This window comes from Gymnoscopelus braueri (genome assembly GCF_963280865.1).
Source record: "Gymnoscopelus braueri genome assembly, chromosome: 5".
NCBI classification, from domain to species: domain Eukaryota; kingdom Metazoa; phylum Chordata; class Actinopteri; order Myctophiformes; family Myctophidae; genus Gymnoscopelus; species Gymnoscopelus braueri.
Window position 1 is genome coordinate 18,582,046 of NC_137606.1, and position 25,272 is coordinate 18,607,317.

The 25,272-nt window shown below is 41.0% G+C and overlaps 1 protein-coding gene across 3 annotated transcripts; it reads right to left on the reverse strand.

Moving 5' to 3' along the window:
* Positions 1-1,699: 1,699 nt before the first annotated feature.
* On the reverse strand, positions 1,700-25,272 carry LOC308085386 (acetylcholinesterase-like). 3 transcript variants are annotated; one of them, XM_080428536.1, is made up of 10 exons: positions 25,192-25,272; positions 16,417-16,724; positions 15,685-15,913; positions 7,749-7,881; positions 7,416-7,567; positions 6,532-6,718; positions 5,869-6,179; positions 5,289-5,498; positions 2,967-3,124; positions 1,700-2,018 (listed from the first exon to the last, which is right to left on the reverse strand). In XM_080428536.1, exons 2-10 carry the CDS (start codon positions 16,703-16,705, stop codon positions 1,909-1,911), a joined length of 1,779 nt encoding a protein of 592 aa, XP_080284662.1. In that variant the 5' UTR covers positions 16,706-16,724; positions 25,192-25,272; the 3' UTR covers positions 1,700-1,908. The 3 variants fall into 3 exon arrangements, with proteins under 3 accessions (XP_080284662.1, XP_080284661.1, XP_080284663.1); XM_080428535.1 differs by having other exon boundaries at positions 16,417-16,721; positions 25,192-25,270; XM_080428537.1 differs by lacking the exon at positions 25,192-25,272 and adding an exon at positions 20,415-20,421.

The window sequence follows — 25,272 nt, forward strand, 5'->3', positions numbered from 1 at the left end:
ACCGAACGTTCCTTGAACCAAGAGCAACCTTTCCTCAAAGCTGTTGCATCAATGTACGGAAGTTACTGGCCTTTTTATGAGAAACAACAACCACAGCCACACCCCTACGCTACATGATACTGTACAGTACGTTCTTAGATACTTTCTTTCTTTCTTTTTCCTTTATTTACAAGAAGGTAATAATGTATAATAGATTGTGTAATGCCCAAAAACAACTCATGAACAATTCATTGTCTCCGCCAGGCCGAAAGGCATGGCGAGAGAGTATGTTTTACCCCCTGTCCGTCCGTCCGTGTGTCTGTGTGTCCGTAAATATTACTCCTACAGATTTTATCCAAACATCACGCAAATCAGTACACAGTATCTCTATAGTCATGTGATCAACACATCTGTCTGATTTTCCATATTCCATCCTGATTGGCTAAGGTTGGCTTCCAAAGTTTGCAGAACTGGTCCATTTTGAACTAAATGCCTCAAATCATGAACGCAGCTTGCGATTTCCGTGAAATTTCACACGCACATTCCCACTAGGCCGAGGAAGACATTTTCCAATCAGCCTCATGGTGGCGCTATAAAAGGCCAAATTGCGTTTTTAACTGTAACTGCACCGATCTGCGTGAAACTTTGCACGCATACTCCCTAGAGGCCAAGGAAAAACATCTGCCCTGCATTTTTCACATTAGCCTTTTATAGCGCCACCAGGAGGCCGACTTATGTAAAACACATATTTTGAGATTAACCCTTCAGATTTTATCCAAATTTCACGCAAATCGGTACACATGATCTCTATAGTCATGTGATCAAGATGGATCTGTTTGATTTTTCATATTCCATCCTGATTGGCTAACATTGACATCTAAGGTTTGCAGGAGTGGCCCGTTTTGAACAAAATGCCACAAATCATGAACGCAGCGTCCGATTGCGGTGGAACTTTGCACATACATTCGCACTACGTTGAAGAACAAACACCACCCTTTTAACATTGCCCTATTATAGCGCCACCAGGAGGCCGATTTTTCTTTTTTATATTACTCCTACTAGGGGTGTGCCGATTTCATGAAACGATACGATACGATATTGGGCTCACGACATCGATACGATATCGACAATATATGGCACGTTTTTATTATGAAAATATATGGGGGGGGGGGGGAAGCAAATGCAAACAAATATTTCTGTTTTGCCAACAGCAAAGACATGCAAACTTGTAGCTTTTCAGCCAATAGCCGTTTTGAATCCAAATAGGGCAATAGTGTGACACCTGACCCGGAAAAAAAAAAACATGTTGTCACCCTTTTCACCTCAGGGCTGTTTGCATGCCTGATTATTATTATTGTTAAAAAAAAAATCTAAATGATATTTTTTCCCCCCAAAACGATACATATTGTCACGAAAACTCCTAAAAAGTTTGTCCAAACATCATGCAAATCAGTACACATTATCTCTATAATAGTCAAGTGATCAAGATGGTTCCGTCCGATTTTTTATATTCCATCCTGATTGGCAAATTCTGATCATTGAGTGATATCCTGGTAGTGAACTCCATGGTAGTTTGCATTACTACTTTGAACCTGGCGTCCATATTTTGGGAATAATACTGTAGGTAAAAAAAAATGAAATGAAATAAATCAAAACATACAAAAAAATGCAATCATTTCACAATGTGTCAAACCTAAAAATAATATATATTATTAATATCATTTTTCGAAAATAGGACTTAAAGCTCAAGTGGTTAAATATGGGGTGAGGGAACAGACTGCAACAAAGTGGTTATAGTGATTACTGGCTTTCATGTTGAAACAGAAAAAAAGGCAAGTAAAGAAGAACTTAGTTTTTCAGTGTTTCTTTTGACTGTATGACATGTCAATGTGTTGACTTTGGGGTAATGGGTACAACAGACAGCTCTCTTCAGCCCCTCAATAGGCAGTGGGTCACAGTAAAGAACAGTAGTAGAATGAGGGGTGTGTGGTTACTTTGCAGTGCAGTTCCATCAGCATGTACACATGACAGTAGTTCATCTAGAGACAGGGAGACAGACAGACAGACAGACAGACAGACAGACAGACAGACAGACAGACAGACAGACAGACAGACAGACAGACAGACAGACAATGAAAGGCACTTTTAATATTCATAACAGGAGAACAATAAATAGTGACTTACATTTTCAAGGAAAACATATTAACATGAGCGTGGACATGTAGTGTGCACACAATTACAGATGCACACACTGCCCTCCAACTGTCTCTTTCTCTTACAAACGTGTGCACACACACAAACACACACACACACACACACACACACACACACACACACACACACACACACACACACACACACACACACACACACACACACACACACACACACACACACACTTCTCAAGGTTGGGGTTGGAACAGAATAAGATAATCAACTGAGTGCTTTTGTGGCTGATTTTCACTTCATGACCGCTAACCTTTGGCCTCCAACACAGTGGGCTAACACTGACAAATTCAACATGATCACATACTGTAAAATGATCTTTCCAAAGAGGACAAAGGATCATCGAGTGCACTTTAACTGACTTTCACTTGCATTTGAGTGGGATAGTGCTGACTCAATAGTTGAATAACAACGATTTGGGCATGACTGCCCCCTCATAGTATGTGTCATACTGCACGTACACGGAAAGCTAAAAGAGGGAGATGTAATGAGTAGTCAAAATATTCATCACGACCTATCTTTAAACTGGTGGTGCCAGGGGTTCTGCGTGTGAATCAAACGCAGAGGTGTGTGTGTGTGTGTGTGTGTGTGTGTGTGTGTGTGTGTGTGTGTGTGTGTGTGTGTGAGAACAATGTAGGAGTGTAAAAAGGATTATTCACACAGCGTGTTCAGTGGAGTGACAGCTCCCCCCCTGTGGGCGTGCGTGCGTGCGTGCGTGCGTGCGTGCGTGTGTGTGTGTGTGTGTGTGTGTGTGCTCTAACCGGAAACTTGCTGTATTTTAGGTATCAAGTTGTCCCAGAACTGACACCATTTAGCTTCCATTCTGCTCCTGGTATCTGGAGGCCTGGAGTTCAGAGTAACATACTCTTGCTTCTCCAGAGTGAAAATGGGCCAATCACTACCTCCGATGGCTGGGTTCCTGACAGGCAACAGCAGAGAAAGGCAGTCATTTAGATCAGTGGTTCTCAAACATTTTCATGTCAAGGACCCCTAATTGATATGTATTTGGCCGCGGACACCTGCTTGAAAATATGATGTGATGCATTTTTTCTTTTGATACAGACATGATACTGACATGATACTGACATGATACTGACCATGATACTGACATGATACTGACCATGATACTGACATGATACTGACATGATACTGACATGATACTGACCATGATACTGACCATGATACTGACATGATACTGACATGATACTGACATGATACTGACATGATACTGACATAATACGGACCATGATACTGACCATGATACTGACCATGATACTGACCATGATACTGACCATGATACTGACAATGATACTGACATGATACTGACATGATACTGACCATGATACTGACATGATACTGACCATGATACTGACCATGATACTGACCATGATACTGACAATGATACTGACATGATACTGACCATGATACTGACATGATACTGACATGATACTGACCATGATACTGACAATGATACTGACAATGATACTGACAATGATACTGACCATGATACTGACCATGATACTGACAATGATACTGACCATGATACTGACCATGATACTGACATGATACTGACATGATACTGACCATGATACTGACCATGATACTGACATGATACTGACATGATACTGACCATGATACTGACCATGATACTGACATGTCACTGACCATGATACTGACCATGATACTGACATGATGCTGACATGATACTGACCATGATACTGACCATGATACTGACATGATGCTGACATGATACTGACCATGATACTGACATGATACTGACCATGATACTGACATGATACTGACATGATACTGACCATAATACTGACCATAATAATACTGACCGTACATATTTCACTTTAACTCTTTGACTGCCAGAGTATTTTCATAAAGTACTCCCCCAGTGCCAGCAATTTTCGTGTTTATTTATTTTTATATTTTGAATTTTTCTCATGAAAATAATTTAAGGACACATAATTTAAAGACCCAGCACAAATCCGCCACTAGAGAGCAGCACATGACAGCTTGATCATGTCGTTGGGTCTCTCTCACCCTTCTTGATAGATTAGACAAGGAAAAACATGAAAACGGATGTGACGTCGTCCCAGATTGTTTTGATCGGCGAAAATTACGATGTGGTACACGACGGCGATGACTGATCGTCACCCAGACCATAGATTATAGAAGAGAACCTGTCCGTTTGTCCGTTATACCGTGTGAAAACCCGTTTATTTACCTATTTTGGACGAAAATGACTGGGGAAAAAAATCAAAAACCGGAAACGGAATCCAGGACATGAAACCGGATGCAGATGTCCGTGAAGTAAGTGGAACTCGAGAATAACATTGAATATTAAGCAGCATAGCGCAATCAGAGATTAAACAATGAACGCGCGTCAAGCGCGTCGAACGCGTTGACGGCCAACTGGACAAAGTAGCACTTGACGCGTTATCGCGTCGTCCGCAGTCAAAGAGTTAAAACCCATCTGAGGTTATATTAAAGTCTATTCTGGCTTTTGTGTGCACCGGCACCCCAGACAGTTCTTGAGTTACTTGATTCAATATTTATTTGGTATTCATTTCATCAGACACACCTCACTCCTACTGTGATGCGAACTCCATTTGAACCATGTTAGACTCATTGAAAACACATGTCCCTTGTTCTAGTGACTGATATTGTCCTAATGTGTGAGGGGGCTGTGTTATTTCAATACACTTTTTTTTTTTTTTTTTTTTTTTAAGTTCTTTAAAGTAAAACCCCCTCAAGGAACCATGGTGATCCCTGGACCCCACTTTGAGAGACAATGCTATAAGTACAACACCAACCAATGTCATCCCACCTTGAATGTATCCTGTTTGAATAGTGGGAGCCAATATAAAAGTCTCCCCACTGTGGGATTTTAGTAGACAAACCATCAAAGTATCAGTATATCCACAGTGCATTGACCAAGGCATTTCTTTTATACTTAAATAGAGGTAATGTTACGTATGAATCTACATTATGTACAACATATAATACAAACATAATAAATATTACATTAATAAAAATATAATATTGGATGGATGGATGGGTGGGTGGATGTTTACCCTGTTCGGGCGAAGTTGGCCCAGTGTTTCATTATCTTCTTGCTCATGGTCACTTCCTCCTGTGTGTATCGCAGGGTTCGATTCAGTGGCATTCCGAAGACAAACTCGATCTCATAGCCATGCATAACACCCATCCACTTTGGCCAGGGGTTGGTGGAGGAGCGGTGGTCAAATAGGTATAGGCGGGGTTTCCCTCCATGTTCTGCATACCTGGGAGAGGAGGTGACCATATTGTATTACTTTGACTCTAGAGAGTTTAAAGAAGACAACTGCACAGCAAGCACACTTTTTTTCTTTTTGTTTTAAGAATGCAGAGGGAAACACAATCCCTGTGTATCTTTGGTTTCCGCTATCAGTGTCATTTAGCACTAGCAATTAAATAAAATTGATATTACAGTGGAATAAGGCCATGGATTCCACGCATCTCCCTATACTCCATAAAGCTGTCCAAGGTACCCACAGCAAGTGCTATAAAATCCGAAGAAATTGAACTGGGATTCAAAATGATGACTTTGTGATGGCCCTCCCTAACTTCAAGGCTTCCTAAAATCAAGTAGTCAGAGTAGCCTGGATCAATTACCTGTGACTGAAGTCTAAGACAGGACAAGCGAAGTCCTGGTCTCCAACCAGGTGACCCAAATAGTCTCGAAGTTTTGTGCTATTATTCTCATCTGTCCAATCTGTGTAGAGGAAAGCAGCTGTCTCCACTGTGACATTACTGGCTCCGGGCATTGCAAGGTCAACCCCCTCCAGGAAGTCCCTCCTACTGATCAGACTCTCACTGGTGACGTCATATCCTGGTGATCCATAGATTAGGAAGTAGGTTCCTTCATCTTGGTTGACGCCAATCAGTAAATCTGTCTTCAGGAAGTTGCCAGTGCGAAGAAGCACCTTTATGAGTGAAAACAAAATAAGAGTCTCAGTTGTTTGCTTTTACAAATTTTAAATGTGTCAGTTTCTAGGGGGACCTATCAATGTAGTATTGATTCTTTTGGATCCAGCTATAGAAGTTTGTTCTAAGCTCAACCTTAATGTGTGCATGCTATAGCATGCTTCAGATTCCCATTCAAAACATGCACATCTGAACGTGCACAACATCCACTACATTCCAACATGCGGCAACACCAACATCATCTTCTTCAACACACCTTTACTGCGAAGCACAGTAGTATGGCCCACCCACATATGTGTACACCCACAAATTGCAAGATCACCCTTGCAGAAACTGCACCCACACACCTACTTCTGGTTCATCTGGTAGGAAGTTGTTATCTACAGTTGGCACGAAGGGCAGGCCTAGGAGCCCAGGTTCAAGAGAAACGCCATATTGCCGGTTCACGATGACCTCCGGGTCTGCCTTCTGCAGACACGCCTCCAGATCAGCTGCAGGGGAGAGCGGGCAGCCTAGCAGCTGTCCAAGACTCACAGACCTGAGAAAAGAGATAGGAAATGACAGAGAGGAGTGAGAGTGCGGAGGAGAGAGAGGGATTGAAGGAGGAAGGAAAGATGATGATATTGGGGAAATTGAGAGAGAGGGAATGTGGAAGGGTGAGAGAGAGAGAAGAGAGAAAAGAGGAAGGGATGTAAATGAAGAAAGGGAGGTGGAAACAGGGAGAGGGCGGAAGATGAATGAGAGCAGTATGAGCCATGGTGAACATAATTGAGTTTGCATGCATCTGAGAACAGCGTTTGAGACGTGTGTGCCACTACTTCTGAATAATAATGATGAACTGTCTTCCTCTCTTCAACACGGTTGAAGAGCGGAAGAGAGGGTAGATATTTCTTCTGTCTGAGTGCCCTTCTCTTAATGAGCATGGATGTTTGGTTGGCCTTTGTTTGCTACCCGGTACACTCTATGAATCACTAATTATAATTATGAGTGTATTCGTATCGGTCAAAATAACAAAGTGCGTGAGTCATAATACTTCAATGAATGAGGAGACAGAATTATGATGTGGTGTGAGTGAGTGAGTGAGTGAGTGAGAGACAGACAGACAGACAGACAGACAGACAGACAGACAGACAGACAGACAGACAGACAGACAGACAATGACTGGCTGAATGAATGAATTCACAGCTGATTCAACCGTTGAAGCAGTGTCATGGTTCATGTAGGCTATACTGTACCTCTCCCAGGCCTCGATCTGACTGAGGAAGGCCCAGGGTGCAGTAGGAGAAGCACTTTGCATCGCTGCTCTCTGAAAGAGTCCATGGCTGCCTGGGGAAAGAAGGTGGTAGCCAACAGACGCTGCCCCAGCGCTCTCCCCAAACAAGGTCACCTGGACATACAGTAACAGCAAGGCGTTACCTTATACTTTTGTTTCTCCCAAATGATTTCCCTCATGAAAAGTCTTATATTGCATGGTGCTAAAACAGTCAATTGTATTTATGGTAAATAGCATGATATTTAAAATATATTAAATCTGCATTATATAATAAATAATGAATAAAAAGCTGTACCTTAGAGGGGTGCCCTCCAAAAGCAGCAATATTGTCCGTTACCCAGCGGAGGGCCAGTTGCTGGTCTAGTAGACCTGCATTTCCACGAATAGACTTGCTCTCAGGAAGTGACAGGAAACCCAGTGCTCCGACTCTGTCACGGATCAAAAACAGTGGTTACAGTATGTGCATATACAGTATGTACCAGTCAGTCAGTTTGGACACAATCTGGGAACCCAGAATCAAATGAGAAGGAAAAACAGCGCCCTCTGCTGTTTGTACTATCTCACTTGGCTCTGGGACAATGACGACGTAGCACCCGTGCGCAAGGAAACCGGGGTTTTGGTCTGCCTTCAGCGTTTCACTTCCGGTGGTGCGAGTATGTTTTCATTCCCACTAACAATATTTCTACACGGAACACTAACACCACTTCTCCCAGAGAACATGGATCGTTTTGGTTATAAGCCCAGTTGTTTCTATGATGAAAGAGCAAGTTAAAATGTGAATATCTTTTCGTGGTTTTGTCTGCTCCGCGGACGCTATTGTTAAATTAGTTTTGGTTGGTTTCGAGTGGGGAAGGATCGGCGGACACGTAAATCCCGCCCACTACATTTGATTGGGTAAAGCGCGGCCTGCTTCCTGATCTGAAGGCACGCCCACTTGTAGCCCAGTGTGTACACGTTATGACGAACCTTCACGACAGATTCCAACGCAGAGCAGAATCTGTTCTTGAGAGATTAGTTTGGACACAACTATTCATTGAAGGGGTTTTCTTTCATTTTAATTTAAATGTTCTTTTCAACATAGTGGAATATTAGTGAAGACAGGTTTTAATGATTAAAATATATTTTATATTTCCAGTCCACTGTTGCTTTAAAAAAAAAACGTAATTATCATTTTTTTTCCCTATGCCCTGATTTTACCTATAGTTTTTAATTTAACCCTTTAGCCTAGTAGGGTCCCATGTAATTATTTGGTTGCTGTGCTGTTTTATGCCATGTTTTTAAACCCTGTAGCACTTTGAGATTTGCAAAAATGTAAAGTGCGTTGTAAATAAAAAACGTATTATAACTATAATTATAATTATAATTATAATTATAATTATAATTATAATTATAATTATAATTATTATTATTATTATTATTATTATTACATTTACCCATATTAATATTATTATTATTAGAGTTATATAGTACTCAATTGCTTTACACGAAAAACGAAAAACTATCTAAGAACTAACTAACTAAGAAATAAAAAGGTGAAATAGTGCCTGAAAAGAGTATAATCAAAGTGTGGGGGGAATCGGTTTTGTGGGCGTTTTTGAAGGACAAGATGGTGGGGCATCTTTGATGTGGTTAGACAGAGCGTACCACTGGGAGAAGTGAGCAAGTGAAGGCCCTGTCACCCCAGGTTCAGAGTGGACCTAGGGGTTCAACGTCTCTTTATTGGTACCCAAGGGTAAAGCTGTTGTGCAGATGGGACATTCAGCAACCCAGACTTAAAAACAAGACAACATAGCAATAGAGATCAAAATACATCAAAATCTATCTGGGAACCCATCGCCAAATGAAAAGGAAAAACAGCGCCCTCTGCTGTTTTTTACTATCTCACTTGGCTCTGGGAGGAAGTCGACGTAGCACACGTGCGCAAGGAAACCGGGGTTTTGGTCTGCCTTCAGCCTTTCACTTCCGGTGGTGCGACTATGTTTTCATTCCCACTAACAATATTTATACACGGAACACTAACACCACTTCTCCCAGAGAACATGGATCGTTTTGGTTATAAGCCCACTTGTTTCTATGACGAAAGAGCAAGTTAAAATGTGAATATCTTTCCGTGGTTTTGTCTGCTCCGCGGACGCTATCGTTAAATGAGTTTCGGTTTGTTTCTAGGGGAAGGATCGGCGGACACGTAAATCCCGCCCACTACATTGAATTGGGTAAAGCGCGGCCTGCTCTGAAGGCACGCCCACTTTGTAGGCCAGTGCGTACGCGATATGACGAACCCCTCCGACAGATTCAAGCGGAGAGCAGGATCTGTTCTTGAGAGATTACATCAAAATAAATACTTTAAAACAGTATCATCATTGTATCAAAACAGAATTAAAGTACAGTGTAAGGACTCCTGAGAAGGTCCTGACAAAGTGCTTCTCCGTGCGCACTCACACACACGCGTGGTGTAAATTAACAAATTACATTTACTCAAGTACTGTACTTAAGTACAATTTTGAGGTCTTTTTTACTTTACTGGAGTATTTTCAATTTTCAGTACTTTTACTTCTACTCCACTACAGGCAAATGTTATACTTTTACTCCACTACAATTATTTGAAAACTTTAGTTACTAGTTAGGTTATAGATTTTGATTATTATTACAAAACATGCATTACCCACTTCAGCCCTACAGTATATACATTTCGGCAATCATTGTGAGATTGAAGATTTGCTAGTTTTTTATACTTTTGAAAACGTTGACATTCTGCATGATGAGTACTTTCTACTTTAAGTATATTTTGATGCCAATACTTTAGTACTTTTACTCAAGTACATTTTTAATTCCGGACTTTTACTTGTAACAGAGTATTTCTACATTGCAGTATTGATACTTTCACTTAAGTAAAAAATGTGAGTACTTTTTCCACCACTGCGCTCACGCACACGCACACAATTGATTTTACTGTGTGTACGCACACACGCACGCACGCGCACGCGCGCGCGCGCACACACACACACACACACACACACACACACACACACACACACACACACACACACACACACACACACACAGGTTAGCAGGAGGTGGGGATATTATGTTGGAGGGGGTCGGAAAAAGAAGTCGAGTGGCGTATTGGTGATCGGTAGTATTGTGAAGTAAATAATGTGTTTGACCAGGAGCGGCTACTGGTAATATAAAGGTGGTCATCTGAGTGTTGAAGATTTTGGAATTTATCAAGGACTTTAGTAGTGATACAATGGAGGATGTTGTTGCAGTAGATTGGATGTAATAAATGTGTGAATGAGTAGTGGAGAAAGACAGAGAGGGCCGGAGGCAGGCAATATTCCTTAGATGGAAAAAGGCAAGCTTTTGTGCTCCGGATTATGTGGGGGAGGAATGAGAAGGCGGGGTCGAGGATGATTCCGAGGTTGAATACGTGGGTGGAGGGGGTGACAAGCACTCGATATTGAGTGAGAAATCCCGGGTTGAGCAGGTGACAGAGTTGGGCTGATGATAATTTCTGATTCATTGCAGTTGAGTTTGAGAATGTTATTTTGCATCCATGTGTTCACGTCTGTGAGGCAGAAGGTGAGGGTGGAATGGTTGGATTTGGTGAAGAGGAAGAGTTGTGTCTCATCGGCATAGCAGCGAAACCGGAGGCCATGGCAGCAAGTGGTAGAATGTACTGTATGAAGAGGAGTATTATTGTATTGATTTTGGTCAGAGTGGTATGATTTCAGCAAGGAAAGGGCAGTGCCAGTTATGCCTAAGGTCTGTGATGAGGATGGAGTGGTTGATGGCGTCCAAGGCAGCACAGAGGTCCAGGAGGATGAGGATGGAGAGGAAATTCAACAGATAGACTGCTCTTAGAGGTCACCAAAACATTATTCTATGTACTCTGTATGCAACAGAGGAATCACCACACGCACGCATGCACGACCGCACGCACGCACAGACGGACGGACGAACGTAAGCACACACACTGTCATAACGGATCTTAATTCTACTACTGATGATACTAAGCAAGGCATGGCAAGCAGTTTCTGGTGATAAAAAGCAGTTTTCAGAAATATGGCACACTTTCAGGAAGGAAGGAAAACCTGCTGTCGTCTGTCCCCTGCTATTGAGCCTGATACATACAGTGGACCAATATGAACTACACAGGTCAGCTGACACTGCTATACCAATCACAGCTCACCTCACCCTGCTGAGCTCACATTAGCACATCATTGCTGCCTTGTTCACAAACTGCACACCTAGTAACTTGCTATCAATGGTTACAGATTGCACGGACACATTAAAGACATGGTGGTGACAACAGTAAGTTTTGGACAGGGGGTACAGGGGATACGAAGCCAGAAGACAGGGAGGAAGTTTAGGACTTTGGTGATGAGAGCAAAGAGTGAGGGTAGACAGGCCATAAGTCATTATTACTTTAAGCCATGAAGGTCAATTTAAGAAGAAGAAAAAAAAGGAGAAAAAAAAGAACTTGCAGTCACAAACCACGAACATCAAAGCACTATGATGAAACTGGCTCTCAAGAGGACCGCCGCAGGAAAGGAAGACCCAGAGTTACCTCAGCTGCAGAGGATAAGTTACCGGGTTCAGAAATTGCCAATACATGGTTTGCTGTTGATGCTGTTGGTGATGTACAGTACAGTACTTCAAAGCATACGTACTGTAATCAGCATGACTACCACTCCCCAGTATTACACCATGCCATCTGGTTTGCACTTAATGGGAACCGCAGCATCCTGCAGCATTAAGCCAACCCATCTGGTTTGCATTTAAAAGGAAACAATGATTTAGTTTTTCTACAAGACAATGACCCAAAACACACATCCAGGCTGCTGCTGGCTGCTGTATCAGATGACCTGGCCTCCACAATCGATCAACTAACCCCAATTGAGATACTTTGGGATGAGTTGGACTGCAGGGTGAAGGAGAAGCAGCATGAGTGGGACAGTGTCGCAGCCAGCCAGAACGCTAGAATAGGCTGGGCCTGAGCAGGAGTGGGTGGGCAGCACGTGCATGTGTCCCCGACCCGCGCGCGCGAAGCGGTTATTGCGCGGATAATGGGCTTTTTTTTGTTTCGGTTTTAGGGTTAGGGTTAGGGTTGGATTAGGGTTATGTTATTTAATATTTTTTTTTGCCCGATTCTACCGATTCTTTATCCAAAAATGTATTATAAAAAAATTAAAATTCCCCCTAATTTTGTTTTTTTAAATCGATTGGGTCGGCCAGCTCTCTATGTGGGTGGGCCACGGCCCACCCAGGCCCACCCATGGCTACGCCCCTGGAGTGGGGACTCCAAGAGTGTGTAAGCTGTCATTAAGGCAAAGGGTGGCAACTCTGAAGAACTACCTGGGGGCGGAAGTAGATGAGTGGGTAGAAAGGCCACCTGGGAATCAGAAGGTCACCGGTTCACCGCCCAGCTGAAGTGTTCCTGAGCAGGACACCTGCCTGAACCCCACTCCCTGTGCGCTCCCCATGCACCTGAGCAGCCATCTAGCTGGGTGAAGCTTAAAGAGGTGGTGCCGTGGTTTCGCACTTTTTCTGTTTTTCATGTGTCTATGAGGTTGATAGAACTTCATTAAGCCCCCTGGTGGTGTTTTTATGGTGTTTTTTTGTCTTCTCTGACTATTTTGAGTTTCTACCTGGAGGCTGAAACCTTGAGGGTCAAACGTGCCAATAGAGAAACAGTGCTTTAGTGACATAGTGAAAACATGCCCTCCCCCTCATTATCATAACACAACAGGTGTGGGCATGAGGAGGAGGAGGGACTAGGACAGGTGGGTGGTGCTAAGGTGGTGGAGGAGGTGCTAAGGTGAGAACCAGGTATAATTAATGAACTGGAGGCGTGTCCACATAAAAACATAATTTTAACAATTTCTGTACACTTTTTTGAAAAAATCTTCCTCCTAGTATAACCATAATACCTGATGATTATGTTTTAGGGGGGGGGGGGTGGATCACTGAAAATCACGGCACCCCGTCTTTAAGTACATGTTTTAGTATTGCAGCGATGTCATCTGACGCTCAGTCACTATACTACATGTATGTACTGTATATGTTACTGTCATGTGTTTTGTTTTGTTTTGTATTGTAATGTATTTTTTAACATATTAACTGTTAACTGTGAGAGTACCTCAATGGAAACTAGACGCGTCGCAATTCAGGGCAATTGCAGAGTGTGGTTGCACCGACGCTAGTCGCGGGTCGCTGCCGCCGGGACTCGAGGAATACGCTGGGAGGAATACCGTCGGAGGCTGTGCCAATTACATTGTCACGTAACTCCTGAGATCACTTGCGTTTCATTTTGAGAGGATTGATCCCCCCAAAATATGGTTTTTGCATCAAACGGTTACATTTTGAGCATTTGTGGCGCCCCCTATGGATCAAAGTTGAAATTCTTTTGGGAATTTGTTGAGTAAACCACACTTGACATGTGATTCAAATTTGGGATTGACTGGACGTTTTGTTCGGGATTTGTGGGCTTTTTTGTAAAACGGGCCCCTCCCGCTAACTTTGGAAGCCATTTACGGACGAACGGTATGGACTATCAAAATTCTGTTTCGGTCCAGATTATCGCATGGGTCCAGAGATCATGTGTACCGATTTTTGTGAAATTTGGACAAAATATATGGGAGGAGGAGCTAAAAGTGTGTTTTGAAGAAAATTCAAAATGGCGGAAAATCTATCCTGACGCAAATGGGCGTGGCCTATATGGGGAGTTGCGTAATGACCCAAGGAATCTAGGGGAAAATTTTGATTTTACGACCTACGGTTCAAGAGTTATAGGCCAAAACGTAAAGGGCGCTGTTATAGCACCACCATGTGGCCGATTAGTGTAATTATTTTTTCAATAATTTCGGACTAAATTATGAACCTCCATTCAAAGTCTTTTAACTCTAGCACTTACGGTTTCCGAGAAAAAAATACTTTGTGATTTCTGGCATTTTTGGTAAAACGGTTCCCTCCCACTAACTTTGGAAGCCATTTACGGACGAACGGTAAGGACTATCAAAATGCCGTTTGGATATGTTTATCGCATGGGCCCAGAGATCATGTGTACCGATTTTTGACATAGGAAATTTGGACACAATTTGTGGGAGGAGGAGCTAAAAGTGTGTTTTGAACAAAATTCAAAATGGCGGAAAATCTATCCTGACACAAATGCGTCATGACCCAAGGAATCTAGGGGAAAAAAGATTTTTATTTTACAACCTACGGTTCAAGAGTTATAGGCCAAAACGTAAAGTGGGCTGTTATAGCGCCACCATGAGGCCGACTGGTGTAATTATTTTTTAAATAATTTTGGACTAAATCATGAACCACCCCTCCAAGTCTTGAAACTCTAGCCCTTACGGTTTCTGAGAAATAAATACTTGAATGGGAGTTTTTTCATTTTCCCATGAAAGTGGATGGGGAAGTTTAATGCACTAATAAATCAATATCAATTAAACTATGGAACCAATCTCTTAGCAAAATACAAGCGCACGATTCCCGGTCAAGACGGTCATTTTGACATATGGCACGACATTGGGGGATAAAAACTGTGGGAGGAGAGACGGTCTAAACTAAACCGCTAGGGCCTCTGGAGGATAACAATAGTCTGGTTGCCCTGTTAGGGCAACCACACTAATAATTGTGTCATCCTTGAGCTGCTGTAACTATGTGTTTTTTTTTTTGCTTTTCAAATAAATCGAATCAAATAAAAAAATACACGCAAATCATCAAGCAAGTAGGAGTAAAGGCCAACCACCACATGTCTCATGATGTCCAAGGCAAGCCCCTATAGGGGTTACTGCCCCTTACAAAGGACTTTGTATGTTTGTTGCGGATGACCACACCACAAAGGATGCTGTGTGCCTTTATGGTTACCACATGTTGTGATGATGGGTACTTTGATTTCACTACTGACCATATATGAACATACAGCTTATTGTTAGACTTGATGTAAATGGCACGCATAGATAATCATGCTTGTTTGAAGTGAAATGCATATATATTCCTTGTAAGAAATGTTTGTTTGGAGAATCTTGTATCCTGTACGCCTGCTAAACGTACTACTACTGTAAATACACATCATATGGAGAGAGAGAGAGAGAGCGAGAGAGAGAGAGAGAGAGAGAGAGAGAGAGAGAGAGAGAGAGAGAGAGAGAGAGAGAGAGAGAGAGAGAGAGAGAGAGAGCAGAGCAGAGCATACACTATACTGTACTTTGATTACGTGGCCTTACCTGTAATTCATCGACACCACAATCACACCTTCTGACTGGCTCAGGAAGCGACCGTCGTATACATCCAGAGAGGCAGTTCCTGTGCTGAACCCGCCTCCATAGATCCAGACCAGTACAGGAGCCAGTGGGGAGGCCATGGTGTGGTTGACTTGTGGTGACCAGACATTGAGGTAGAGACAGTCCTCACTCAGGGGGGTGTTGGGGTTCCACATCTCTGCCCCACTGTGCCCTGGGAAGAATAAACAGATCAACAAGCTGGAATAAGGCAGTTGAGCTAATTGACTGACTGATTGACTGACTGACTGACTGACTGACTGACTGACTGTGTGTATTTAGCAATGACTAGCAATGACATACCATGCAGTAGAAAATAAAGCAATGTTGCATGATCCAGCAGCAAATAAGGAAATAAATATAAACATAAATAAAAAAAAAAAAAATATATACATATATATATGCAACATGCATTTCAAGCTTCAGAGACGAGACGAGACTCAATAGACTTCTAAAAGGAGAGAAGTTCCAATCTATTCATAAAAAAACTGGCCCGAGCCCAGCTTCAATCAACTGTTGGTGTCAGGGCTGACGGGCTTGCAGACCTGTGTGTGCTTGCATGCGTGCGTGTACGTATGCAACACGTTATCTTTTATTTCAGTAGGGACACATACAGAAAAACTGTGTTTGTGTTCACAAGTACTATATAGCCATGAATGCGTGTTTCTTGTCTTGTACCTGGAAAATACGTATCCGGAAGCTGGTAACAGGTATTTGGGAATTTCGTGGCATCTTTGACCCCCTCCCACCCTCCTGCTGGTTCAGGAGGGCGGAATCTCAGTTCACCCACCGGGGGTTTTCCATAGGGAATCCCCAGGAACGCCCTGACGGCGCCTCGTCCTGCTCCCGGCGTGGAGACCAGTTTACCTCTGACCCTTCCGTTAGGCGTGTTGACCACGAGGTCGTTCTGAGCAGCTACCAAAGAGCCGAGGAAGAGGAGCAACTGGATGTATACTAGAATGGCCATGTGGGAGGATTGGAGCCTGCTGGGAGGAAGCACACACAGACGAAAGTCTGGTTTACGACGGTATCAATCACCAAAAGTAGCCTATCTACAAACGCACAACACGCCACGATGTGACATGTTGAGAGCTTGTAGATCGGTTATTTTCGCCGTCATGCAACAGTGTACAAATTAACCACATGAACCCCAGCATCCCCATTCTGTTTTTGGGGACAAGATTTGGTGTAGATTGAAAAAGAACGCACCAAGTACAGTAGGTACAGTGCAATTGAGGTCTGTTTTACTAAGTATTATGTGGTGAAGCGTAAGACTGACACACAGATTTAAAAAAGCAGACGTGGATGGCTTGGAGGTTTCCGGATATATTTAGAGAACAGGTGCTTTGTGTTAAACATGGTGTAACATAATACTGTACACAGCTGAAGCAACCCAGTGCAGTACAAAAGGAACAGTTGCATCATGACAGTTTTATCATTCCTCTCTCACTTATGTTCCCACTTGAAGTTACATGTGAGGCACTAGAACCCAATTCTAAATTGTGGTTTACAAAGATGCATTGCACTTATTTTACTGTATTGTACTGCACTATATATATATATACATATATATATATATATATATATATATATATATATATATATATATATATATATATATACATATATATATATTAGGGGTGTAACGATACGTTTTAACAACGATTCGATACGTATCACGATACTTGGTTGTCGATACGATACATGAACGATACAGGTTAATTTAGAACGATACGATACGTTTCGATTCAGCGATTTAGTCGATACGATACATGAACGATACAGGACAGGTTAATTTAGAACGATACGATTCCATTCAATGATTTAAAATCGATATAGTAACTATTTATTTACCCAAAAATTCTGTGTGAAAAATAAATACCTGGATATAAACCCCTCTTTCTCTTTTTTTCTTCTTAAAAGTACTTAGTATTGATATAATTGATTATTTGCATTGCAGAACGATTCGATACGATTATTTGCATTGCAAAACGATTCGATACGATTCAAAGTCAAACGATACGATATTTAGCTGTTTGCATATCGATATAGTAGATCGTTGAAAATTCAAAACGATGCATCGATGCAGTTACTGTATCGTTACAGGCCTAATATATATATATATATATATGGTATACATATATGGTGTACACACGCTTGCTCGCTCACTCACTCATTCACTCTCTCTCTCTCTGTCTACACACACACGCACGCACGCATGCACGCACGCACGCACGCACGCACACACACACACACACACACACACACACAGTAGAACAACACTGCATGTGTAACTGAACAATACAAAACACATTCAATTTTAACTTTGTGTCTAATTTAGTGTTTAGTGATGCAAAATTTCGTATTTTTAATAACAATTTTACCATGTTCTCAAAATGACTAAAATTTATAATTTCCCAGACATAATAATTATTCTATGCACCTGACAGGTGGCCTGGCCATAACACTGACATCTGTCTATGCAACAAGAGTTCACATTACCTCGCAATCACATATCAGAGCACAAAGTTCAACATCCTTGTTTACAGGAATGGACTGCTTGCAGTGGTGTAAAGTAACTAAGTACATTTACTCAAGTACTGTACTTAAGTACAATTTGAATGTAGCCTACTTTTACTTTACTGGAGTATTTCCAATTGTCACTAGTTTTACTTCTACTCCACTACATCTCAGAGGCAAATATTGTACTTTTACTCCATTACAATTATTTGAAAACTTTAGTTAGGCCTACTAGTTACTTGATTATTATTACAAAACATACATTAGCCACTTCAGCCCTATATATATTTATACATTTGAAAACTTGTGAAATGGGACATTCTGCATAGTGAGTACTTCTACTTTTGGTACTTTAAGTACATTTTTATAACTGTCATGATTTATGACTTTCATCTGCTTGACTCAGCATCTAAGTAAGCATATTGTTATCCGTGATACGATGACCATCAAGTACTTTATCAGAGAAACTGACGTCTGTTTCTCTGATAAAGTACTTGATGGTCATCGTATTACGGATAACAATATGCTTACTTAGATGCTGAGCAGAGCAGATGAAAGTCATAAATCATGACAAATACTTTTGTACTTTTACTCAAGTCAATTTTGAATTCCGGACTTTTTCTTGTAACAGAGTATTTCTACATTGCAGTATTGATACTTTTACTTAAGTAAATAAAATAAAAAAACTTTTCCACCACTGACTGCTTGTTGGTCCTCTCGGTAAACTTTCCTCTCTCTGAAGCTTCTTATTGTAATCCTATCACTTCGTTGGGAACATATTAAGGCCACGCGCGGCTATAAAATAAAACATAACAGCCTGATTAAATAGAGCTCATCCACGCTCGCGTTTATAATTTAAAACAATTAAAAGGCATGGCAACAAGCCTCCGGCTTAACGCTCCACTGGCACAACGTTACACACAGCACTGGTTCAAACATGGGGTCGGGACCAATTTGTGGGTCGCGGACACATTTGTATGGGTCACGAGTAAATATCCCTTTAACTGTTTGTTTTTGTATAAGTATTATTTTAAAACATTTGTTTTTAATCCAAAGAAATGCCAACTTTTTTATGACTTAAAAACATATTCCAAAATAATTTCATGAATTCAAAAATAAATAATCAAAGACCTAAATTAGAAAACAAATGTAGAGAAGTAGTGACAATAGCCGTTCTACAAGCTCGAGCTTTTCACTAGCTTGGGTGCTGGGGAGTGCGTTACAGCAGTGGTTCTCAAACTTTTTCATGGCAAGGACCCCCAAATTGACACTTATTACTCCACGGACCCCCATTTGAAAAGATAAGCCAGGGACCCCAATAAGAGAAGGTTTTTAAGGCTCTCTAGCAGTGATTCTCAACCATTTTAATTTCAAGGACCACCAGTTTGACATGCAATAGGGCTACGGACCCCCATTTAATGGTATTTATACCTCTGGGACCCAAATGTATATTATAAAATCAATGTTAATTTAACTCTGAGAGTGTACAAATGGAACCAAATGGACCCTACGGGTCCATTTGGTTCCATTTGTACACTCTCAGAGTTACAGACCCTAATGGTCCATTTGGTGCCTAATCTATCATTTAGCTGGGGACCCCCTGGAACTCCCTCAAGGACCCCTGGGGGTGAGAACTAATGCGTTACAGGATTAAGAAGACGCACTTGGAGAGTTTTGTGAGCGCAGCAGAGCGCGGCGCGCATAGAGCTGCGCGAAAGCATGATGGAACAACCTTTCATAAACAGCCACACTGTAGCAATTATCCAGCGGTGTAAAGTAACTAAGTAAATTTACTCAAGTATTGTAGCCCTACTTAAGTACAATGTTGAGGTACTTTTACTTAATACTAGAGTATTTCCAATTTGCTGTAGGCTACACTTACTCCACTACATCTCAGAGGCAACCTTATTCCACTACAATTATATGAAAACTTGAGTTACTAGTTACTTTGTAGATTTTGATAAGGCTAATATTACAAAACAAACATTAAACACTTCAGCTCTATATACATTTTGGCCATTTGAAAATAGCCGATCTACAAGCTCACAATGCCTCCCGATGCGAGGCAACCATCTTAATTAATAGCCTATAGCCTACATTAAGTATGGAAGCAACAATGAAAAGAAACCCAGCAATGACCCAGCAATGACCCTTACCTTCTCTGTCACGTTAAGTGAGGAGTGAGGAGTGAGGGAGAGCAACGTTCTAACAGGGTGGCAGGCAGCAGGGTGTCTCTGCAACCCCCTTATACTCCAAGCCTACTCCCATCTATGACAATCAGTGGTGGAAAAAGTACTCAAATGTTTTGCTTAAGTAAAAGTATCAATACTGCAATGTAAATACTCTGTTGCAAGTAAAAGTCCGGAAGCCAAAATGTACTTGAGTAAAAGTACAAAAGTATTAATTGGTATCAAAATATACTTAGAGTATACCAAAAAGTAGAAAGTAGCCTACTCATTATGCAGAATGTCCCATTTCACAAGTTTTCAAATGTAGGCTATACAAATACAATATAGCCTACAAATATTTTGAAAAGAGCCGATCTACAAGCTCACAATGCATGCATCATGATGCATTGTAAGCTTGTAGATCGGCTATTTTCCAAATGGCCAGAATATATAGGGCTGAAGTGGTTAATCTATGTTATGTAATAATAATCAAAATCTACAAAGTAATTAGTAACTAACGTTTTCAAATAATTGTAGTGGAGTAAAAGTACAATATTTGCCTCTGAGATGTAGTGGAGTATAGGCTAGAAGTAAAAGTACTGAAAATTGGAAACACTCCAGTAAAGTAAAGAATTCCTGAGAAGTGTACTTATAAGTACAGTACTTGAGTAAATGTACTTAGTTACTTTCCACCACTGATGACAATGAGACTTTTGATCGGCTGTTTTCGGTAAGCGACACCATAACAGAGTATAGATTCAAAGCTGACACAGATTTGAAAAGGGCAGATGGGGATACGGGCTAAAAAAAGAAATTCCTTGGACACAGGCAGGAGGTATACAGATATATCTGGACGACAGGTGCATGTGGTCAACAGCATGGTTCTCAAACCTTTTCATGTCAAGGATCCCCAATTAACACTTAGCCCGCGGACCCCCAGTTGAAAAGATATGCCAGGGACCCCCATAAGAGCAGATTTTTACGTCTCTAGCATTTTAATTTCAAGGACCCCCAGTTTGACATGCATTAGCCTACGGACCCCCATTTAATGGCATTTGTATCTCTGGGACCCCAATTGATATTGTAAAATCAATGCTAATTTAACTCTGAGAGTGTAGAAATGGAACCAAATGGACCCGGTCTCAGAGTTACAGACCGATAAGGACGTTGGTTCCTAACTATCCATCATTTAGCTGGGGACCTCCTGGAACTCCCTTAAGGACCCCTGGGGGTCCCCGGACCCCACTTTGAGAACCAATGGCAACAGGACGTATAGGTCATTGGTTCTCAAAGTGGGGTCCGGGGACCCCCAGGGGTCCTTGCCCCCCAAGGACCCAGTACCAGGGGGGTCCCCAGCAAAATTAGTTAATCATTTTAACCCTATATTTTAACCCTACATTTTAACCCCATATTTTATACTTTGACTACTCAAAAATAGCAGATATCAAAGCTCATAGCACGGCACCAAGTGCTATGAGCACTATGAGCTTGTAGATCTGCTTTTATTTTTATTTTTATTGTGAACATTTATGCAAATCTTTGAATATATATATATATTTTAAAGCAAACATCTGTAACTCAAATCTTTGCTTCTGGGGGTCCCTGGAACAAAATATTTTGAGATGGGGGTCCGCGGCCAAATACATATCATTTTGGGGGTCCTTGACATGAAAAAGTTTGAGAACCACTGGTATAGGCTATAGCCTACTAACTAGCCTTGGCTCACAAGACGGTCATCTGTCCATGACAGTCTTGTATCAAGGCTAACTGTATACATACAATGACTGGAGTGTTGTGTTTCTGATATGAACAGCTGGTTAAAATAGCCTTTGCATTATCCATGTTCTCTATCATAAAAAAATTTCTGTCTCTTTTATTTTTTTTACAGGGGAACTATAACGTATATGCAACACAGAAGCATTACTTAATTTCTCCTTTTTTTTCAATACACCATTGGCAGCACTGCATGCACACCCTTTAATGTCACAGTAGCCCAATCTTCCTACAAACCAGTGATTGCAATCAAATAGGGGAACAGTAGGGGAGGGCGGGTGCTGCGGGGTCAGTATAGTTATTCTCCATTTAAGCCAATAGGGCATAGCAGTGGCGGCCATTTGCTGGTTCCACTTCAAAATAGTCAATGCATTTTTTCCATTGACATTTCCAAAAATATTTATATCAATTCAATTAAGCCTAGAATCAAGCCATCCAAGGTCCTGGTGAATCATGACCATAAAAAAAAAAATTCTGAGATTTATTTTTATTTTATATTTAATTATATGATATACTATATTTAATAATTACCCTTTGTTTTGCCGTTTTCAAAAAAGTTTTTTCACAGAATCAAACATTTTATGGTCATGATTCACCAGGACCCTGGATGGCTTGATTCTAGGCTTAAAATAATTGCTATAAATATTCAATGGGAAAAATGCATTGACTACTGCCACTGCTATGCCCTATACAATGTCAAATCAAATGCTGTCAATCAGTTTTCTGACCTCTTTGGAACTCCCCTTTCTGGGTCATCACGGCTGCAAACCTGTGCAAAGCTGATTTCACTTTCTTTCCTGATCACCTCTTCAAGATGCAGACCAAAAGCACATCTATAGTGATTTGAATTTAGTCCTCTAACAGTCACAATATACCTAATTTTAATCATCTATCTGCCCTATCATCACATGTAAGTTTTGACTGTCAGTATCAAAAAGCAAGACCTATTATTATGTTTTACAAAAAACGTTGTCAGGGGGGTAGGTTGTGTATATAGGTCCGGGAACAACAAAGTGGTTCGGTTGTGCCTCTCAGACAACAAGGAAGTGACAGGGAAATTCACACCTGCTTTCAAAGTGATTTCAAGTAATATGGTTTATAGGATAATGTCCTTTTGCACACCTACGAACGGATAGGTGCGTCTGAGTATGAATGCTGAATATGGAAGAAAATGGGGAAGGGAGAGGGTGTCCCGCACCCTGTCTTCACTTAGGAATCACATTTACTGTAGGATGCAACGTTTCGGTCGCTTGGACCTTCATCAGGTTGCATCTTATATAAACTTCTTTATAAGTGACAGTGTGCAGGACTCCGTCTCCCTTTCCCTTTTTCTTCCATATCAAGTAATACGATTTAGAATAAAATAAACTTTGTTTACATTAAGTTAAAGAAAACATGTCTCTGAAAGCTGTGAGTTGCTGTGAATTTTTCATAAATAATTCACCGTGACATTTAGAATAGAGGAACAACTGACCCATATAGATGGGAATAATCGACCCCCCCCCAATGGGGTTGGTTGTTCCTGATCACTTTGTTGGGAACATATTAAGGCCATGCGCAGCTATAAAAACATAACTGCCTGATTAAATACTAGAGCTCATCCACGCTTGCGTTTTATAATGTAAAACAATTAAACGACATGGCAACACGCTTCCAGTTTAACGCTCCACTGGCACAACGTTACAGGATTAAGACCAATGGTGTAACTAAGTACATTTACTCAAGTACTGTACTTAATTTTGAGGTACTTTTACTTAACTGGAGTATTTCCCATTTTCAATACTTATACTTCTACTCCACAAGCCTACATCTCAGAGGCAAATATTGTACTTTTTACTCGCCTACAGTTATTTAAAAACTTTATTTAGTTACTTTGCAGATATAAATTATTATATTATGAAACATACATTAACCACTTTTGCTCCATTTTATAGGCTACTATACGTTTGTGCTTTTACTCAAGTCACACTTTGAACACAGGCCTTTTACTTATAACAGAGTATTTCCACACTGTGCTTTTGCTTCTTTTACTTAAGTAAAATATCTGAGTACTTCTTCCACCACTGATTAAGACTCACTTGAAGAGTTTTGTTAACCAGCAGAGCGCGACGTGCACAGAGCTGTGCGAAAGCATGATGGAACAACCTTTAATATACAGCCAGTAGTGGAAAAAGTACTCACATTTCGTACTTACGTAAAAGTATCAATACTGCAATGTAGAAATATTCTGTTACATGTAAAAGTCCGGAATTAAAAATGTACTTGAGTAAAAGTATCGGTATCAAAATTACTTAAAGTAGAAAATACTCATTATGCAGAATGCCCTGTTTAATAGAATAAAATGTATGAAAATCTTTTGAAAATAGACAATCTACAAGCTCACAATGTGTCGCACCATTGTGAGCTTAGATCTGCTATTTTCAAATGACGAAATGTATAGGGCTGAAGTGGTTGCTGTATGTTTTGTAATAATCAACATCTACAAAGTAATTAGTAACTAATGTTTTTGCATAATTGCAGGGGGAGTAAAAAGTACAATATTTGCCTCTGAGATGTTAGTGGAGTAGAAGTAAAAGTACTGAAAATTGGAAACACTCCAGTAAAGTAAAGAATTCCTGAAAAGTGTACTTAAGTACAGTACTTAGAGTAAATGTACTTAGTTACTTTCCACCACTGATGACAATGAGACTGTTAGATCGGCTGTTTTCGACGAGCGACACCATGTACAACATAGTATAGATTCAAAGCTGACACAGATTTGAAAAGGGCAGATGGGGATACGGGCTAAGAAAATAAATTCCTTTACTGCATGTATACTGCAGTAAAGTAAAAATATACTCCAAACTTGTACTTAAGTACAGTACTTGAGTAAATGTACTTAGTTACTTAACAACACTGAATCAGCCTACTGTAACAAACATCTTTAAGGATACATTGTTTGGAAGCAACAAAAAGTTTCCTCTGAGATGAAAATAACCCTGCACTGACTTACCTTCTCTGTCACGAAGTGTGAGGAATATGAACAGGGTGGCACGTGGACAATAAGTGACGATGTGTCTCCTGCCACCCCCTG